Consider the following 18,705-nt stretch of genomic DNA (forward strand, 5'->3'; position numbering starts at 1 on the left):
TTATAGTATTCTCACGCCGATTTCGGCGCCATATACTCGGCGCCATGTTCAATGCTGTTTTCGGCGCTATATTTTCGGCGCCATGTCTGACGCTATTTTTGGTGCTATGTTTTCGGCGCAATTTCGGCGCCTTGTTTTCAGCGCCGTGTTTTCAGCGCCGTGTTTTCGGCGCCAAGTTTTCAACACCATGTTCAACGCAGTTTTCGGCGTTCTGTTTTTGGGGCCGTGTTTTTGGCACCACATTTCCGGCGCCATGTTCAACGCCATTTTCGGTGCCATGTTCGGCGCTGTTTTTGGCGCCAGATTCAATGCCAATTTCGGCGCCATGTTTTCGGCGCCATGTTTTCGGCGCCATGTTCAACGCTGTTTTCGGCGCCACATTTTTGGTGCCATGCTCAATGCTGGTCTCGGCGCCATGTTCAACACCATCTTCGGCGCTGAATTTGCAGCCATCAGCACCGTTTCTGGTGCACTATCAGCACTTTAAATACATGCATGCGCGCCGGTGTGCCACCATGTCATAATCATTGCCTTTATAGTTACTATATATGTTATTACAGTTGTATAAGGTCGCTGAAATGGCCTGTCTGCTGGTACAATGTTGTCGGCGCCGGTTGCCGGTGTAATATGTGCTGAACACGGCGCCGGCGTGCCGACCACTCATTGACATCCTGTGTATCACAGGTGCGCCGCCGGTCCGCGGACACGGTGTTATCGTGCCGTCCGCGGACGTCCGCTGGCACGACACTGTCGTCGAAATGGCCCGTCCGCTGGCACGACATTGTCGGCGCCGGCTGCCTGCATATCCTGAGGGCTAGAAGCAAGCGTTGAATTGATAGGTGCGTAGCCACGGCCACGGCCCTCGTTTTTGACTTTCATTAATCGTAATCTCTCCGTGCGTATCTTGGGTATGTAACCCTCCAGTCATTATTATTTCGCCTTCGCAATTCCATTTCCTGTACGTTGACGTGTGTGCTCGACCATGTCTAGTAGCTCCTACAGTATTCTGAAGCTTTGGCCTGTACTATTAGTACCATCGATTCTAATATGATCTTGCCGTCTTAATCATCCATTGTATGAGTTGAGTATTATTATAGACTTGAACTCTGCGTGTAATGCCGTGTCATTTTGCAACCCTTCTATCATGCCCAATCGTATCAGCCTTACTCTATCATGCCCAATCGTATCAGCCTTACTCTACCGCGCCCGATCATATCAGCCTCACTCTATAATGCTGTATCGTAACTGGACTCAAAATATGAAACGTTGAGGTCTTCCGTAATGAAAGTTGGATCTGTGATTCGGTGATATGCATTATGGTCAGTGTATTGTATGTTTTTGTAAATCGAGTAGGTAGCGCGTGTCTAGTCGACGCTCGTACGGATGTATTCCGGGGAAGAGATAGATTCTCCCTTCGAATATATTCACTTATTTATACTACTTTCCCGTTCGTATCTAACTAAGGGAATTGGTCAGTGCGTTCGACACGAACGCACTGGCCTTGTGTATGTCTGTATCTACATTTCCGTGGCACAGGCGGATCGAGCGTAGTGTACTTGCTCGATCCCCGTATGCACCAACGCGAGCGCCCGTCGGGCTATTCGGGCGTCTTCCACGCGCGGGATCGTATTCCCGCGGTGGCTGTGTTCGCCTCAATCCGGCGTATGTCAACATATGTTAATACATGTTTGCCGTGTACAATATCTCCCTAGTTTTTGTGATGCCTCAGGTAAATGCGTGGCTGCAAAAGTGCTCAGTATTGCTCCATTGCAGGCGTCTGACAAAGTTGCGATGATCCAGCTGTCCTTGGCACCACAGATGCAGACACTACAGCTACGTGTTCAAAGTTAGACCTATTCATACGGCCTTACTTCGAGAGCGTCACACGATTAGGCGCTTAACCTTCAAGACAAGGAAGGCACTCGTACGCATCATTCAGTCCAACGCATAGTCACCTATTTTACCTTCTGGTCACATTATGCATGGTGGCCGTGGGACGCTTATATGTATGTTAAATGCAAACCTCCACTGGATATATTTGTCGGCAACCATCATAGTAAAGACCGAAAAGCCATAGGCTAAGGCGTAAAGTAAAAAGAAGGGGTCGCATGCTGTGTCCATACGATAACGGACGGAACGTAGCTGTATCCGCAAAGGCTGTCCTAAGCAGCAGTCGTGTAATAACCCTATATACATAAAAACAAAAACTGCATGATGGGACCATCATGCAGTGTCGGAAACCTAGCCTAAAAAGGGGGAAAGAAAAAGAGACCAGCTCCAAGTCAGACCAGTCAATACTCAAAAGCCTCCTGGGATTGACAGCACAGGATGTTCAAAGCCAACGCGTCCCTTTGCGTGGAGCTCGGCAGGGGAGCTACGCCTGCGTGCCTTGCGTTCGTCCACGGACGTGTTTATTTGGAGAGAAGGTAAACTCTTCGAGTGCGACGTAGTGCGACGCCTTAAGAGCTTAATCATGTCGACGCCCTTCTCGCCTGCAACCGCAGCCGCTGTAGCGTGATGTTCAGATTCAAGGGGCGGCGCCGTGGGCGGTGTAACTGTCACGCGAGGAATAGGCACGGAGGCAGTGTCTTGTTTATTCCCCAGAGGAGACGGACTACGTCGTTTCAACGTGGAGATCATCTCCCGTGCCATGCTTTCGCGGCCGAATGCGTAGAGATTAGATTCCGTAAGAGGGCAGGGCGAGAAGGTGTTCGTGCGCGGGACCACCACGGTCGTCACTTGCAGCCTCGGCGAGAGTGCTAGACGGGGCGATGCCGGCGGGGCATCCTTGCGGGGCGTCGCAATGTCTGTGTCGGACGACCGCCTGACAGGCAGCGTCAATCGACCGACAGACGTCACCGGCCTGGTGGCCTTCTCCTGCGTCTCTGTTGCATGCGAAAGCTGCGTCGTCAAGAAGGCAGGCAGCCTAGTTCGCGGGCAGTCCGATACGAGAGCGGGGGTGTGCTCGGAGGTTGTCACGTTAAGGTGTGCTGTGATCTCTTCTAGGGACGGGAGGCGTTTCCCCTTTGATCTTGGCATGTGGGGCTTGTTGGCTTTAGGTACTGGTTTCGAGACAAGCACCGCTGCCTCCTGAGGCAGACGAAAGTCCACTTGTTCCACCCAGGAGCGTCGAGCGTGCAAAAGATCATCGCTGTGCTCAGAACCATGATCGAATGTCTCAAATGCCGCTAGAGGGGAGTCGAGGCCCGGAGAGGGCAACGAACATTGGAAGAGCACAGGCGACTCCGGCGGTGTCTTTGGTAAGGTGATAGCTGTAGGGGAGGGCGGTTCACGGAGTTTGGATAGAAAGAGTGCCCGACGTTCCACTACAGATTGAGAAAAGACGCGAAGTTACTTTGCAGTGATCAGGGTACAGCCGAGTGGGACTTACGCTGCTTGTTCCGCTGATTCTTAATCGCAAGCTCCCGGCGCAAATCGGAACCTTTCTTGCCTGCCAACGAAGTCCTGCGCTCGCGAGACTGCTTGAGGAGCGCACTGAACTGCTCAGGGTCCAGTCCTTTAGCAGGGCGAGCTTCCGCGGGGCGGAGAGGCGAGGAATGGAGAGGTGATGCGACCGGAGGAGTTAGGTGTCGTGGCCTGTAGCCATCATCCTCCTTGCCGTGAGAAACAGAGAGGGCGTCGAAAGGGGAGTATGGTTCAGAGTTATGGCTTGGAGGAGAAGCAGGTAGAACGTTGATCTGGGGAACCGGAGCGCTGACCGAGTACATGGGCTGGAGAGGGGAGGTTGAGATTGAAGAGGATCTGATATTAGGGCGACCGGCGCCTGAAGAAAAAAAGAGTGGGAAGGAGAAGAGTAAGACACAGAAAAGAAAGACGATGTGAAGCCAGACAAAAGTGGGGGACGGCAGGAAGTACCAGCCCGCAGAGGGTGTATATAACAGATCAACTGTTGAGCCCACTAGTGCTAGCGTGACAGTCATCCACTGACAGAACTGACAGAACTGACGGCTACAGACGGTCTTAGTTGCGGCAAGTGCGGTTACACTGCGGTTACCATGTGCCAGACACTCGTTGCGCTGAATGTTGAACAGCCTGCAACCGAGCGTCGCTCAGCCTTTTCCCATCATCACATCATCAGCCACGACGCCGGCCACGCGGGGATCGACAATATTAATGCTCCACCTACATCCCTTACTCCGGCTCACAAGTCTGTCGATCCCTCCAAGTCTCCACCACGCCGATTTCACTGTTAGGGGTGTATGTAATGCACTTGCCAGACCGACACCAAATACTGGCATTTCTTATCCGACTGAGAAACTTGAGACACTCTTGAGGAGTATATTATTGGATACACCTATTCAGCGAGATTTAGCGAGCTGCCAGCGATCGTCGACTGAGCCATGGACTATATGGACGAATCATGTGTCATAAACTTTTCTTCTCGGGAGCTCCCTGGGGCTCCATCCGTGATCTACATGCCTATGGAGCTTCGGTCAATATTACTGTAGATTGCCGCCTGTTACCGCAGCCCTTCCTCTTGAACCGCTTCTCCGAGCTTTTCTGTATACAACTTCTCCGCTTCAGTCCACACTCGCGCCGAGCTTCGCGACGGCAATTCGAGGAGAGAAGGAAGTAAGTCAGAGCTGAACTGTTCAGAAGCTTCACGAGGAAGTAATGTAGGCAGGTGATCAATTGATATAACCGAAACCCTCGGTAAACCATCGCTGAAGGAAGACAAGATTGACACCTATTATCAAAGAGGGCAACAGCTCCAAGGACTCACTTCAATATGACCGGTACCGTCGGTTCGGAGAAGGTAGTGTTGATGCTGTAGATCGGAATTGGATTGTAAGGGTTCGTGGTATCACAACTGACGTCAACGACGACAGACAGTCTTCGCCTACTGCCTGCCGAGTTGATCTGCTCGTGTGTCAGGAACGGCGGGATGGCAGAGGACAAGTATATGCAGTTGACGAAGATGTCGACATCGAGAATCTCCTGGAACGGGCCGCCTTTCGCAGTCTCAGCCATGTCCCACTTCACTATATCATCCCTGCTCAATAGTATATCAGCATCGACCTTTTTGAATGGAAATTCACGTACTCATCGAGGCCGATCTTCCTGAAAAGTTCGACAGCGCCTCGGCCACATCGACCCAGAGCGCCGATGACAAGGGCCCTGACACCTTTAGCACTTCCGCCAAGCGTGGTTTTGAGGCTTTCAATCATAGCACTCTCATTTTCATACGGCTCAAGACGCCCGAGCTTTTCGCCCTTCTTTTGTGCCGCCAACGCCAGAGCTCCTGCAGCAGCACCAGCGAAACCTGCATGGTACCCGAAGGCTGCTACTCTGCGCCCAGTGGCATCGGTCAAGAATTCAAGATCGTAGAGTGTGCCTCCACCACGGTGGAATCGCGAAAGGACAGTGGACCAACCAGCCTGTTTCTTGTAGCAGTGAGCAAACTGGATGTGAGTGTGCGGCAAGGGGTCCTCCGAAACAGGAAGCTCCTTCAGCCCGATGATTGGGATGTCCTGGGGAGCAGAGGGCCACGAATTGTGATCGACTAGTTTGCAACCAACGCTGATCGCAAGAGTCAATGCCTAGGGTCCGATCGCGTCAGAAGGAAGATCACGCACGCCTCAAATTCAGCATCATCAAAGATACGCTGCTCATCGCGTTCTACAAAGATCTCGAAGCCAGCTTTAATGAGCTTTTTGGCCGTAGAGGGTGAGAGGGCGGAACGACGCTCAAACTCCTTCTTCTCGCAGCGGAGCCAGAGCTTTTGGGTGGCCATGGATGGAATGAGAGACTACAATCTTAAAGTTGCTCAGTACTTGTATGAGTTTGAAGAAGCGCCCGTCGACTCAGATTGACTCAGTAACACGTGACGGAACGCGTCGCCACTTACTTGCATCGGTTTTCCTCGGCGTTATTCACACTGATCTACTTTTTGGTGGTGGAGACCTAAATGACCTATTCCAAACTTGAGGGAATTTCCGAGAAACATATATTTTACAGTAGTTAGCAAACTACTCTCAAATTCAAAAGAGACGCGCATCTTCCAGGCATCCTCGAACAGATTCAAACTCCGTCCTCATAGATCCATCATTCACAATGTCAGACCAACACGCTTCATCGAGCAACACCAGCTCATCGGCAGAGTCGCAACCTGATGAAGTATGGACAGAAACACGAGTAAAGGTCTTGCATGATCATGGCTGCTGCATAAACGCCAACTGATCGCGACCGCAGGAGTCGCTCACGAAGGCAGAGGAGCTCAAACAGGCGGGCAATGAGGCGTTCAAGTCTAGCGATTGGAGTGAAGCAATTGTTTCCTACCGTACAGCTCTCTGTCACCTACCTTTGAGGAAGGTCAAGAAGTATCAACCGTCTTCACGAGAGACAGATCCAGACGACGAGCAACCATCCAGTTCTGCTCCCTCGCAAAGCCGTCAAGAGACTATTGATGAACCTGATGGTCCTCTCGACCCGGAGTGTAGGAAGGCCAGATCGGTGCTCAATGCCAACATCGGTGCTTGCTTTGTGAAACTCGTGAGCGTTACTGTGAGCTTTACCGTTGGCCGGCTTTGTCAGACATTTCCAGGGCAACCACAAGGACGCAGTAGATGCGTGCACCAAAGGTGAGTAAATGCAGCAGTATCATCATGTAATTCTCAATCTCCCTTGCAGCACTGCAGGATGATCCCAACTATGTTAAAGCCCTTCAAAGAAGAGCCGCCTGCAATGAGAAGATTGATACCTGGTCGGCGTTGAGCAGTGCTCAAGAAGGTTCTGCAAGCAAATATGACATTGCGCGAACATTTCTGACTTAGGAACTTTAGACTATACCAAGGTCCTCACGCTCCTTCCGCCGACATCGCCTCAAGTTCTCGAGATTGAAAGAACCCTACGTCGCCTGGAGCCACGAGTCCAGGTTGCTCAAAAGAAAGAGACAGACGAGATGTTGGATAAGCTCAAAGGGCTAGGCAACAGTGTTCTGGGTGCGTGGGTTAACTACTTGCTGAGGAATCACTAATGCAGGTTCCTCTTAGGACGGTTTGGATTGTCTACCGATAACTTCAAGTTCGAGCCCAATGGCAATGGAGGGTACTCGATGAATTTCGCTCGATAGACCCGCTTGACGCTCTGCGTCGTCTGAGAGATGCACTGGCATACTCGAGGAGCTTATAGTTCCTATCCTTGACAGACCTTCATACCAGTGTAGTCATTGGGTGGGCTATTGTATCGGAATAGTCTGGTTGCGAAACAGCGTGAAGCGGGAAGGTGGGAAAACCTTTCCAAGAGTCAGCATCAACTTGATCAAAGCGTGCATTGCACTACGCTCACCCTAGCCACGACTTTCCCTCGTATGAGAGCCATGGAGACTGGCCCGTAATCGCGCGAGTCTGTGGACCAGGCCATGTTGTCCCCTGCTATCCAGACATGATGCTTTGGTATAATGACATGTTCCGTGGAAGGTGCTTTCTGTCCAGTGGGATCGACACAAATAACATCTCCAGGAAGTCCTATCACCCTCTTGCATATGATACGAGTAGGATCAACTGGTGACTTGACGGTGACTAAATCCCCACGTGCCAAGGGGAAGAGTTTGTGGTGAACGATACTTTCGACGACAATTTCACCGTCGGGATCGAGGGTGGGCAACATAGACGGCCCAGACATCTAAGCCAGGACCAGTGAGCCGAGATCGACTATGAAAGACGAAGCGCATACAAGGCAAGGACTACCAACGTAGTCTTTGAAGAGGTGGAAAGCACATGTAATGTTGATGCCCTACACGCTGATCAGTACAAAGAAGTAGGCATAAAAAGAAATAGCCTGTACGTGTAATACAATCCACCCAGCTTTCTTCAGGTCAAGACGACGTTGGCTGAGCCATGGCCGCGACAACATGGATTGCCAAAATCCAGTGGAACGTGCTTCGGAGACTCGGAGTACGACTGGGACACGGTAGCCAGAGCAGACGCGTTTCCACGTGGGAAGTTGTCATGATATCCCAAAGAGTTATGAAGGAACGAAGTGAATATGTGCGATTGCCCCGAATTTCCCACGATATCCTAACCTTCGACCATGTCATCATTCAAAAGGAGAACACAGTCAAAACAAGTTGAACTCGCTCCAGGTACACGCCTATCACCATCCTCAGCGTCTGTGATTACTTCCACCGGCATCGCATCCTTGGATGACATACTTGGAGGTGGTCTGCCACTACAATGCTTGTTTACTGTCCTCGCCCCAGATAATCACTCTGCATACGGTGAATTGGTTCAAAAGTACTTCATCGCGCAGGGTTTGGCGGCAGGTCATACCGTCTGGGTCGTCCACGAGGAATCAGATGCGTTCGTTCAGGAGTGCATGTGGACTGGCAGCTCGCCACTGTCCACTTTGCCAAACTCTAGGGCTGGTAACGAAGAAGATCAACCGAATCAAGTTGACGATAAGATCAGGATCGCCTGGCGCTATGAACAGATGAAGACATTCCAGACAACTGTCTCTTCTCCCAACTCGTATGTGGGCTCGCTCGAGGATAAGTCACACTTTCAATGATCGACAGGGAAATGGACGCTGTGTAGTGCATCGGACGATTATTGCGCGACGTTCGATCTGTCCTGTCGGATATCAAAAGACGTCATTAGCACTGCTCAGTCTTCTGAGAAACTGCAGTGCATCGGCGTGGACTACGCGCCCAACACGATGGACGTGGTTATTCAAAAGCTCCAAGAGATTTTGAAGGCTTCCGACGCGACGCAACCCATACGACTGTGCATACCTTCGCTAGGTTCCCCAGCCTGGGGAGATATTTCTTCGTCGGTAAATAATGTTTGCAAAAATCTTTAAACCAAACTTGACGTCACTAGAATCTTTTATATTTTCTGTCTAGACTGCGATCTCTCCTGAAACAGCATCCCAAGGCATGCGCATCCTTGTCTCTGGCGCCTCATACTTCTTCGGATAAGTGGGGTGGAGGTGGATGGGTACAAAAGGTGGCATGGTGCAGCGACGCCGCCATCACCATGTCGGCATTTGGAGGTGAATTACAAAACATGCTTATGTTTGAAGAAAGATGTATTCATGTAGAGAAATGGTTTTGCAGCCGACACACACCTGACTTCGCTTTTCCCATCGCAGCACGGTTTCGTTCAGATACACAGAGTCCCGGCTCCCAACACCCTGTTACCCGCAAGTGACAAACTTTCCATCTTGCGTGGTCTTTCATCGGCGGCAGGCGCCAGTGCTGGGAGTGGCGAAAACAACCTGGCCTTCAAATGCACTCGCAAGCGTCTGGTTTTTGAGACGATGCACCTCGACCTCGAAGGTGGTGTTTCAGAAAGGCGTACAACACCTTCTAACAACACCGTAACACCCGACGTCGGCATAGGCCAGGTTTCGGAAGGACCTGTGATCGGGCAACGCGCAGAAAAACTAGCGAATGTAAACATCGAATTTGAGCAGCAGGCGAGAGCGGAGGCCGAGCAGCGAGGAAAGATGCCGGACGTGGAGCCTCGTCCGCCGAATGCACCCACAAAAGTCAAAACAAAGAAGAAAGTAGCGTTTCAATCTGAGCGCCCTGATGTGTACGATTTCTAGTGCAGCTATGTGAGTTAATATGATGGTTACAGTTGAGTTGAGTAGCTTGCAGTGCCCCGATTTATGATGACATTCGTGGCGGTGATTGTGGCAACCTACCGTGTAGCATACATCTTCTATCGGCCGCAGAAGTAATTCTTAGTAGGACATGGGAAGAAAACTGGCAAACAGGGGGAACGCCCATTGACCGTTAGGCCCCTACTACTGCTGAGTATTGCGGGAAATGCCAAGTACGAATACCAAGTTTAGATTAGGTGGAGTTGGGCTTGGAAACGTCGAGGAAGCTCCCATATTTTGAGGATCGACACACGCCGGTACCGACGAACTCACTTAAGCTTAAGTAGTTGACAGGCTGTAGGTCGGCAATGGTAGAATTTGTTACGGGCGAGATCGCGATCAGACGCCATTCAGCTCGAGCCTCGAGGTAGCAACAGCTGGAGGTGCGAAACGTGACCCAGGCACAGGTCTTGATGAATTTTCGCTGGGAAGGGAAGACCAATCTATGTATCGGAATTTACCAGCGGCTGGCTGCGCAATTGCAATGTCGGAAGATCTATGTAATCCATCAGAGTTATTACGACGCGAGTGATCCTACGCAATCTTTTTTCGAATCAACCTCAGTTCCTTCCACGTCCAGCCCCCACGTCGTGATAAACCAGCGACGCTGGCGACACGAGCAACTTTGTGAGGGAGAAGGAATCGGACTCGGGAGGACCGCGTGTGGCGGGTGCGAGTACTGTCGACGAGCCCAGTCCGAGCGAAAGTAGACAACCATCAGGCCAGGCACGGTTACCGGTCGTCGGAGCTAGCTGACGACGACAGATCCAGCAAGTACTATTACTTTTATTCCAGCCTCTGTGCATTGCAAATGTAAGCTCTCCACATTCAATGGTTCTTAGTAGCCACCCCTCAGACTTTCCAGTGCTCACTCTACCCCGCCAGGTCCTCTCCTACCACTCCCCACTCCGCCTCCCTTCCCTACCTCACCGACCACCGCGAGAAACCATTGCCACCGATGCCTCCAGGTGGCCTTGATGCCAACCCTCGCCAACAACGCCCGCCAAGCTGGGTCGACCACGAGGGAACGAACGATAACCATCCAGGTGAGACCGCTCATCTACTACACATCCTTGCCATTTGCATTGCCCTCCTCTGGGTACACGTTGACGGTCACCGAATTGGTCCGGAACTCGTGTGCACGAGGGCTAGCTACCGTGGCGGAGGAGTTCTTTGTATAGTCTATTGTCACCGTGTCCAAGCCTTGAACACACGGCTCCGTTGTCCATCAACCTATCATATGCCTCTCATACCTTTCTTTTACCGTACTGACGCGATCCCATCATCAAAGACCTAGACTACCTCCTTGCCCACCCGTCCGCGGCGTTGCCACCTTCGCCCTACTCTCCCAACTCATCCACGCGTCCAGCTGCGCCGACGCCAACCCCGTCAGACGGCGACACTTGGTCGCCAGATCACAAAAGCCAGCAACTCAATATCATGGCTGTGGCGGATCAGTTTACTTCGGAGCACTCGCCTCCTCCGTCAGCCACAAGTGTGTCTGGATCGCCCAAAGTGCCCTACTCACTCTCGCACAACGCCCTCGCGCGATCGTTTTCGGAGGGTGAAGCCTCTCTAAGATCGTTTGCCAGACCTCCTAAGGTTCTTCCGGACCCTTCCCAGTTCCCAGATCCATATCCTGTCCGGACATCTCACTCACGCATTTCGGAACGCATCTCGTCAGCCCTGCCTTCCCTTTCATCTGCAGGGTCGTCGTCGGCCTCGACGCGTTCATCCGCGTACACGAGCTCCGGGAGTGCTTTGGCATTCAGCGACCATGGTCATGTGGCCGTGGCGAATGGAGACGAGGAGATTGGCGTCGCTGTGGGAATTGCAACTGATGACGAGCATCATCTGCTTCCGGGTGAAGGCAGCTTATCAGCTGCTGCAGGACGAACACCCATTGACCAAGCTCGGTGGTCGGAATACTCAGCCAGCATTCGATCGCGATCTTCTTCTATTGGTTACGGCAATACTGGCAGTCTGCACGAAGCAGCTTTCCATAAAATGCGTGAAAACCATGGTATGGGTTGGCAGCCGGTGGATGAGCGAGATGAAGTTGGGTTAACCAGCGAAGAAGACACAGATGACGTTGGTGACGACGATGAAGAGTTGGAAAAAGGAGAGGAGAGGACTTCGGCGGTCGTGGTGGCTGAAGAGGGGCGAGGACTAATTGTAAAAGGTGACGGTATACCTGTTGTACAGCTGCAGATAGAACCAGGTATGTTGCACTTGTTCAACTTGAAGCCCCACTGAAAACGACATTCTCTCGACATAGGAACTACCCATCTTCTTATCGGCTCTTCCAGCACTCCCAACGCTCTTCCAGCCTTTCTTACCAACAATTTACCACCCATTTGCAGCACCCTTCTGGCTCTGGATATATCCACGAATTTCCTGGTGGCCATCCCGCCCATCCTCGCTCAATGCGTGTGTCTCGAGGAGCTCAACATCGCGTCAAATCCCTTACGCGTGCTACCAGTTTTCTTGTCGCAGCTAGTATCTCTCCGTGTACTCATCGCCGATGCCACTGGGATCAGTTCCCTCCCCGACTGTCTTTGCGAGCTCGAGAAACTCACTACGCTCAGCATTCGGCGCAACAAATTGCACTCTTTGCCTAGCTGGCTGTGCCTCCTTCCGTCACTACAGGAGTTCTACCTTGATTCGAACCCATTCCAAGGACCATGGCAGGCGCTGGTTGAGCCCCTTCTTGCCAAGGCGCCTGTGACGTCTCTTTACCCACCATCAACGCCTATCGCTACGCCAACACCGAGCTTCTTGGAATCCTCGGCATCTGCAGATACCGACACTGACGAAGATGGAGACGACGAAGATTACGAATCCGATCCGCCGAGTGCGGCTGAAGCGCATGGGACAATGCTCTCTCCTGAAGACGAAACCATCACTTCTGCCAGAGCGCCTATGTTTGGTCGTGCCCTTAAATCACCTAGCATGTCCATATCCGAATCAGCGACTGACCGTGGTCTCGTGCGTACTCGGACAGCGCCAAACAGGTCCCCTAATGGTAGACCACGGCCTAAAACGGGGCATGACCAAGATATGCCAAAGTCTCCTCGGCGCCCAGAGGATTCAGGTTATTACACGGATCACGACATACGCAAAATGAAGAGCGCAAGTGAGCTACGTGCCAAGTTTGATGTCTCCACCCCTTCACCCGAGATACCACCGCAACCTCCTCTTGGATCAATTCGTTCATCGGCATCAAGCAGCAATTTACTTGCATCCGTACCAAGCTCACCGGAGGCGGACCGTGTCGCGGCACCAAAGCGGTATGCTAGTCTAGGCGTAGCTTCAGCCCTCTCAGGAGGCCCGTCCCGGCCATCGCTTTCACAGGCATTCGATGATCTTCCTCAACAAGCCGAACTCAGGCCCGCTTTCGACAGCAATGAGGCTAATAGGGTATCTACAGCCACAGCTACTCCCCCGCGGCCAGTCACACCTGGTGAAAACCACGTGCAAACTTCGCTCCCTCCAGAGAGACAAAAGACTACGCGGGCACATCATGGCAAAGACAGTAAAGAAGGGAAAGAGAAGACAGGTCGCTGGGGCTTCCTCAAGAAAATGTCCATGGGCAAGATGAGACCAGACCCTCCCGCAGCTCGGCCCTCTACCGTTCACGGCCGTGTATCGCGCCCAGAAGCTTCTTCGACAGTAGCGCATGTGCCTGCGCTTGTTCCCGGTCCGACCTCCCCACAAATCGATGTACGATTCTCGACAACGGGCAGTCTTGGCGGTTTTAATGCATCAACACCCTCAGTACCATCTGTGCAGGAGGGAGGTACCTCAGGAAATGATACTCCGACCTCAATGCACGGACTGACGTTACAGAAATCAAGCTCGGTTGGAAATCTCCTTAATCCCTCATCACCCGTTCCGCGCTCTGCTAGGAGGCGTAGCTTCCTACCCGTTGATGGCTCAGGAGTTCCCAGCTTGAACACGCCATCTGATATTTCTTTGGCTAGCCAACTGGAGGATCCACGGGGACCCATTACCGTCCTTGCTCCCACCGTTCCCAGCAACGAATTCAGTGCTCGTAGGGAAGAGGATAGAGCGCGGGAGGCATACACGCGAGCCTTGCGTTCTGTCATGGCTTACCTGAAGGATATGAACGATCTCACCCAGAACCAAGGCAACACTCTCAGCATCTATGGTGACGATATAACTGGCCGTTCAAGAAGACCGACTATTCTAGAGAGTCGGCAAAACTCCGAGAACTCTATTGGGTTGATATCACGCGCAAACTCACAGATTGGTGGTCAGCTCCGATCACCAGACGCGATGGCCAGCCTAAGAGCCGACGGTCCATCGCAGACGGCGAGTGTGGTCACTATGGACAGTGACGGGTCTTCTGAAGAACGCAAGTACAAAGACGATAAGAGCCAGCGAAGTCTCATTGTGCGAGAGATCATCGAGTATGTGATGTCAGTTCCCTCGCTCGAACCCATATATTCACGCAGCTTTACAGAACCGAGCGCACTTATGTTAAGGGTCTGCAGGGCTTGGTAGACATCTACATCAGACCAAGCACTGCACCTGTTAATCTAATCAGTAATGTCGGGACAAACAAAGAGACCACTATTCCGGCGGCAGAACGCAAGATCGTTTTTGGCGGAGTAGAGGCTTTGTTTTCGTTCCACAAGGAAAGCTTCCTTCCCGCACTGGAGGCAGCCGCGGACCCTGTCATGAGGAAAGCATCTACCGAAGGGAGCGATCCAGACGGTCAGCTGTCCATCAACGTTGTGAAGGCTGTTGCAGACATATTTATGAAGCATGCCGCTTTCATGAAGATGTATTCATCGTACATCAAGTATGTGGGTTTTGTTTTCCCGTCTGGCCAGTTTACTGAATGCTACGCCCAGTAACTTTGACAACGCCGTGCAGCGTATTAAATACTGGTCCAGTGATCGGCCGAACACTGGCAATTCGACGCCGTCAGGGACACTGTCGCCATCGTCTAGTACCGCTCAGCTCGTCAACATGGGTTTGGTAACCGCACCTGTTATGCCTCACTCACAGAGTGAAACCTCGTCTGGCAATATGCCCTCTCTAAGCTCTTCCCAACGCAAGCGGATCAAGCAATTCCTGAAGCGTTGCCGGTTGAACCCTAAGCATACCCAGCTGAACCTAGAAGGTTATTTGCTTTTGCCCATTCAGCGGATACCCCGATACCGCCTTCTTTTGGAGCAGTTGCTCAAGAGCACCCCTCCGACGAGCACATTCGCAGATAATGCTCTTGACAGGGCACTTGTCGAAATATCATCCTTGGCCAACAACATGAACGAAGGCAAACGGGAGTCAGAATCGCGACGGAAACTTGTCCTGTGGCAGGCTAGAATCCGCGGCAAGTTCCCAAGTCCTTTGGTTCAGCCTCATCGGTAAGTTCCCTCATGCATCTCGCTTTAAATCGGTACTGATCCTTCCACTCAGTCGACTTATTATGGATGGACCTTTGCTGTTGACGCGAGTTGTGCGGAAAACCATTGTTTCGTTTGAGAGTTTCAATGCTCAAGGCGACGCATCGTCTGTGCAAGTTGAATGTCTATCTCCGGAGTTGACCCCTCGACCTCTCGTCGGCATCCTTTGCAACGATCTTCTCGTTCTCTGCCGTGATACCTCGGATGGAAAAGATCCAAATTCATATGTCGACCTCTGGGCAGTCCTCAGAATGCAGACTCTGCCCCAGCCAGCCAGTATTGTGCACGGCAATGGTGAGTTTGTACACCTCCATTCAAGTGAAAGAGAAAGTGCATTGACGTCGAATTTACTTTCTCCAGCCCTGCGATTGGTTGACAACAAAGCCATCCTCTACTTTGATGCGCCGTCGCCCTCCGATGCATTGAATTGGTTCAGAGGTGTGTAACTTGCGTTGCCCTAGTCTATGGACCACTAATCGTAGCATGTATCAGCCATCAACCTCCACATCCCAGCATCCAAAACATAGACTTTCGCAATTATATATGTATGAATCATTGTCCGTGAGTAGGCGTTCAAAGACATGAATCGCCGTGTGTTTTTTCTCTTCTTTTTTGCTCGAGCTGCCATGGCCAAGTGACCCTCTGGTGTCGTGCTGGTGCAGTAATATATATCGTAACCACTAACGTCCCATGCATGTGGCATCCTTACTCTCATTTCCTTCTCACCATTTGTATCAAACCCATTCATTACATTTCTTTCACTCTTGTCGAGTCGACAGTGATAAAATAGAGACAGACTTTAAGATGATCCCACTAAACAACCATTTATTCGGGTGTCCAGTGCATACGCATCGGAGGTTTCATATAAGTATTGGTCAACATCGGTGTGCAACAACACATTAATCACAGTCAGGCTAGTACAACGAATTACCGAGATATAAATAAAACAAGCCAATGGTTGCGGGGTAAATGGGGGAATATGGGGAAGCCGTGACATTTCAGAGCTGGTGGAATAAGAGGGTTTTACATCTCAAACAAGTCAACATGAGACGTCGGAGGTTATGCCAAAAAGTAACTCACGAGCCATGCCCAGAAACGCTCCCAGGCGTTATTCGGAGGGGGTTCGTCGACTTCATCTGCTTCGATTTGGGCGAGATCGCTGACGAAATCCATTTCCTCGGGCGTCTTGAGGCCAGTACGGTACCACGCGGCGGATGCACCCCAAAGGATGAAGAAACCGATGAAAGGAAGATAAGTGGTGACGAACGTAGCGACATTCCATCCACCCTTGAGGAAGACTTCGAAGCCACCGAACTACAGCAACCGATTAGCAAATGTTTTGGCAACTCAAAATTGCGATACTTACGAAGACAATGATAATGGTGGTGAATGCACCATACCAGGCAGGGAAAGGCTGGAAGCGGGTCCAATAAGGGAGGGTCTTGCGATCAATGCCGTGGTACTGCATGCCCTTGTAGAAACGGATGTATGTGACGCAGATACCGAACCAGGTCATCATGCCAGCGATGGAGGTCATGTTGGCGAACCAGTTGAAGACCTGACCTGCGTTCTCGGAGACGGCCATGAAGGCGAGTAGGGAGAAGGACGCGCAGAAAATAACGGCAACGTAAGGGAGACCTGATTTCGATGTCTTCAGGAAAATCTTTGGCGCATTGCCGGAAGCAGCAAGACCATCTACAAATAATCAGAATTATTGTCATGAATAGATAACCCAGGGGGTATGCGTACAGATGGCGCGAGAGGACGTGTACAGATCACTGGATGCAGCAGACCATGCAGAGGTCAACAAGGCCGCGTTGATGATCTATACCAATTAGTACGAGAGATTTCGATGATATGGGGTCGGCGTTCGCTTACCGAAGGCAAGTACTTAATGCCAGCGTTGCTGATGGCAAGAACGAAGGGAGAGCCAGCAGCGGTAGATTGGTTCAAGGAGAGACGAGGGTCGCTGGAGGGGACGAGAAGACCAATGATGATAACACCGCCAATATAGAAGAGCAAGATACGGATATACACTCGACGGATAGCCTTGGGCAAGTTACGACGGGGGTTCTTGGCTTCACCAGCAGCGATCTAACAATCAAGATATCAGTGAGGTACGCGAGAAGACGGCAATTCAAGGACATACAGCGACGATCTCAGTACCGATGAAAGAGTATGCAGCCTGGGTCATAACGGCCCACCAGCCCAAGAATTGACCCTTGGAACCAGAGATGCCTTTGTACTGCGTGAAGGGACCCGGGTCGATCCAGTAGCGGAAACCGATGCGGTCGTGGTTCGGACCACCACCAAGGTCAAGCACAATACCCAAGATGATAAGGCCAGTGATGGTGATGACCTTGATCGAGCTAAACACATTATCAGAAAAAGCAAAGCAAGCAAGAGGAGTTCACATACGCAAAGATGAACTCGGCTTCACCGTAGGCACCAGCTCCAAACATGTTGATAGTGACGACCACTACAAGGCATATAGCGACCCATGCCGAGTTGTTGACTTTCTCGTGGGACCAGTAATCAATCAAAAGCGCAGCGGCAGATAACTCGGCTAGACGAGACGGTGTTAGGACAAAAACAAAACTACAAGGCTTTATTAGATAGATACCTGGTGCTAAAATTGATTGTGTTAGCATTCGCTAAAGGTCGAGAGGGGGAGGTAACCTACAGACGATAGTCCAGTTATACCAGTAATTCCAACCCATAGCAAACGACAGGGCGCGATGACCAAAGCGATCGGCGAGCTTAATGTGGCCACCGGGTATAGGGAGGAAAGCAACCATTTCTCCGAGAGATATCTAGACATGGGCCGTCAGCTCCACCTGGAAGGTTGGGGCGATTTAAGCGCTTACCATGACGCTATATACGATAGAACCCATGACGGTGTAACCGAGGAGCAACCCGATTGGACCTCCAGCGGCCAAGGAGTTGGCAGTACCGACAAATAGACCGGTACCGATGACACCGCCAATACTATAGCAGGATTAAACCCTAGGGAAAGCTGGAAAGTACATCGTAGAACATACCTGATCATGGCGATGTGTCTGTTCTTGAGTTGACGCTTGAGGGGGCCCTCGCCCTGAGGGCCAGAAGCGGACTCGACTTCAGAGCCATCTCTGTCGTACTCTTTGGTATACGGCTTGGGTCCCTTCTCAGAATGGTCGGAAGACATGATGGAAGGGAAAGGAAGAAGAGAAGGGAGAAGCTCCTAGAGAAGGGGAGAAAGGGAGGAGGTGGCTCTTAGCCGTCCGACGGACACGCCAAGATATAGGTAATTGCGGGAGGAGTTGGCACGTGCGGAGTGCTGTAGACACCTAAAAGCTGCAGTGCTCCAGTGCGACATCAGTACATTGAGCTTGCACCTCGACAGTTATCAACGTATCCGCACATACTAGCGGCGGGGCCGGGGCACGGAGATGCCCCTCTCGGGATTCCCAGGCGTGCCTGGATCTGTCTCATTGACCCCGCCTATGGGTGATAACGTGTTTCACCAGTGATGGGATCCGCGAAGACGCTCAGAGATAGGCGTTATGCTCGCTTAGGACGCTGATCCCAGCTTGTTGGGCCAGTTACAGTCGTTACGATCCACGACATATAACGGTAACGAGTCAAAATTGTTTTCAATCAG

The 18,705-nt window shown here is 51.6% G+C and overlaps 6 protein-coding genes across 6 annotated transcripts; 3 read left to right on the forward strand and 3 right to left on the reverse strand.

The window, feature by feature from the left end:
• Positions 1-2,019: 2,019 nt before the first annotated feature.
• Positions 2,020-3,964, reverse strand: CONPUDRAFT_78860 (uncharacterized protein). Its single transcript, XM_007764580.1, has 2 exons — positions 3,392-3,964; positions 2,020-3,326 (listed from the first exon to the last, which is right to left on the reverse strand). The coding sequence occupies exons 1-2, from the start codon at positions 3,726-3,728 to the stop codon at positions 2,299-2,301; spliced, it is 1,365 nt and encodes a 454-aa protein (XP_007762770.1). The 5' UTR covers positions 3,729-3,964; the 3' UTR covers positions 2,020-2,298.
• Positions 3,965-4,480: 516 nt separating this feature from the next.
• On the reverse strand, positions 4,481-5,755 carry CONPUDRAFT_86509 (saccharopine dehydrogenase; the record flags this gene model as incomplete). Its single annotated transcript, XM_007765110.1, has 4 exons — positions 4,481-4,685; positions 4,745-5,014; positions 5,065-5,541; positions 5,598-5,755. The coding sequence occupies 4 exons, from the start codon at positions 5,753-5,755 to the stop codon at positions 4,481-4,483; spliced, it is 1,110 nt and encodes a 369-aa protein (XP_007763300.1).
• A 320-nt stretch (positions 5,756-6,075) lies between these two features.
• CONPUDRAFT_161270 (TPR-like protein) lies at positions 6,076-7,955 on the forward strand (the record flags this gene model as incomplete). The annotated part of the gene is made up of 9 exons (XM_007765128.1): positions 6,076-6,156; positions 6,214-6,513; positions 6,566-6,602; positions 6,652-6,750; positions 6,804-6,962; positions 7,014-7,255; positions 7,309-7,644; positions 7,696-7,755; positions 7,807-7,955. The coding sequence occupies 6 exons, from the start codon at positions 6,076-6,078 to the stop codon at positions 7,091-7,093; spliced, it is 756 nt and encodes a 251-aa protein (XP_007763318.1). The 3' UTR covers positions 7,094-7,255; positions 7,309-7,644; positions 7,696-7,755; positions 7,807-7,955.
• Positions 7,956-8,052: 97 nt separating this feature from the next.
• On the forward strand, positions 8,053-9,330 carry CONPUDRAFT_35430 (PAXNEB-domain-containing protein; the record flags this gene model as incomplete). The annotated part of the gene is made up of 4 exons (XM_007764188.1): positions 8,053-8,489; positions 8,556-8,793; positions 8,841-9,012; positions 9,077-9,330. Coding segments are annotated over 4 exons (1,101 nt in total), but the record flags the coding sequence as incomplete, so codon positions are not given.
• A 1,599-nt stretch (positions 9,331-10,929) lies between these two features.
• Positions 10,930-15,871, forward strand: CONPUDRAFT_95136 (uncharacterized protein). Its single transcript, XM_007765129.1, has 7 exons — positions 10,930-11,848; positions 11,906-14,060; positions 14,114-14,455; positions 14,508-15,023; positions 15,076-15,356; positions 15,423-15,500; positions 15,555-15,871. The coding sequence occupies exons 1-7, from the start codon at positions 11,068-11,070 to the stop codon at positions 15,587-15,589; spliced, it is 4,188 nt and encodes a 1,395-aa protein (XP_007763319.1). The 5' UTR covers positions 10,930-11,067; the 3' UTR covers positions 15,590-15,871.
• A 250-nt stretch (positions 15,872-16,121) lies between these two features.
• Positions 16,122-18,249, reverse strand: CONPUDRAFT_86514 (amino acid permease; the record flags this gene model as incomplete). Its single annotated transcript, XM_007765114.1, has 9 exons — positions 16,122-16,376; positions 16,429-16,757; positions 16,812-16,887; positions 16,941-17,156; positions 17,212-17,431; positions 17,481-17,628; positions 17,746-17,875; positions 17,930-18,050; positions 18,104-18,249. The coding sequence occupies 9 exons, from the start codon at positions 18,247-18,249 to the stop codon at positions 16,122-16,124; spliced, it is 1,641 nt and encodes a 546-aa protein (XP_007763304.1).
• Between the last annotated feature and the right edge of the window lie 456 nt (positions 18,250-18,705).

The sequence above is a fragment of the Coniophora puteana genome (genome assembly GCF_000271625.1).
Source record: "Coniophora puteana RWD-64-598 SS2 unplaced genomic scaffold CONPUscaffold_1, whole genome shotgun sequence".
Taxonomy (NCBI): domain Eukaryota; kingdom Fungi; phylum Basidiomycota; class Agaricomycetes; order Boletales; family Coniophoraceae; genus Coniophora; species Coniophora puteana.

Coding starts and splice junctions, on each gene's coding strand:
- CONPUDRAFT_78860 (XM_007764580.1), bottom strand. CDS start 3,728: ATGTACTCGGTCAGCGCTCCGGTTCCCCAGATCAACGTTCTACCTGCT. Junction 3,327..3,391: donor GAATCAGCGGAACAAGCAGC/GTAAGTCCCACT, acceptor CTCAATCTGTAG/TGGAACGTCGGGCACTCTTT.
- CONPUDRAFT_95136 (XM_007765129.1), top strand. CDS start 11,068: ATGGCTGTGGCGGATCAGTTTACTTCGGAGCACTCGCCTCCTCCGTCA. Junction 15,357..15,422: donor CAGTATTGTGCACGGCAATG/GTGAGTTTGTAC, acceptor TACTTTCTCCAG/CCCTGCGATTGGTTGACAAC. Junction 15,501..15,554: donor TGCATTGAATTGGTTCAGAG/GTGTGTAACTTG, acceptor AGCATGTATCAG/CCATCAACCTCCACATCCCA.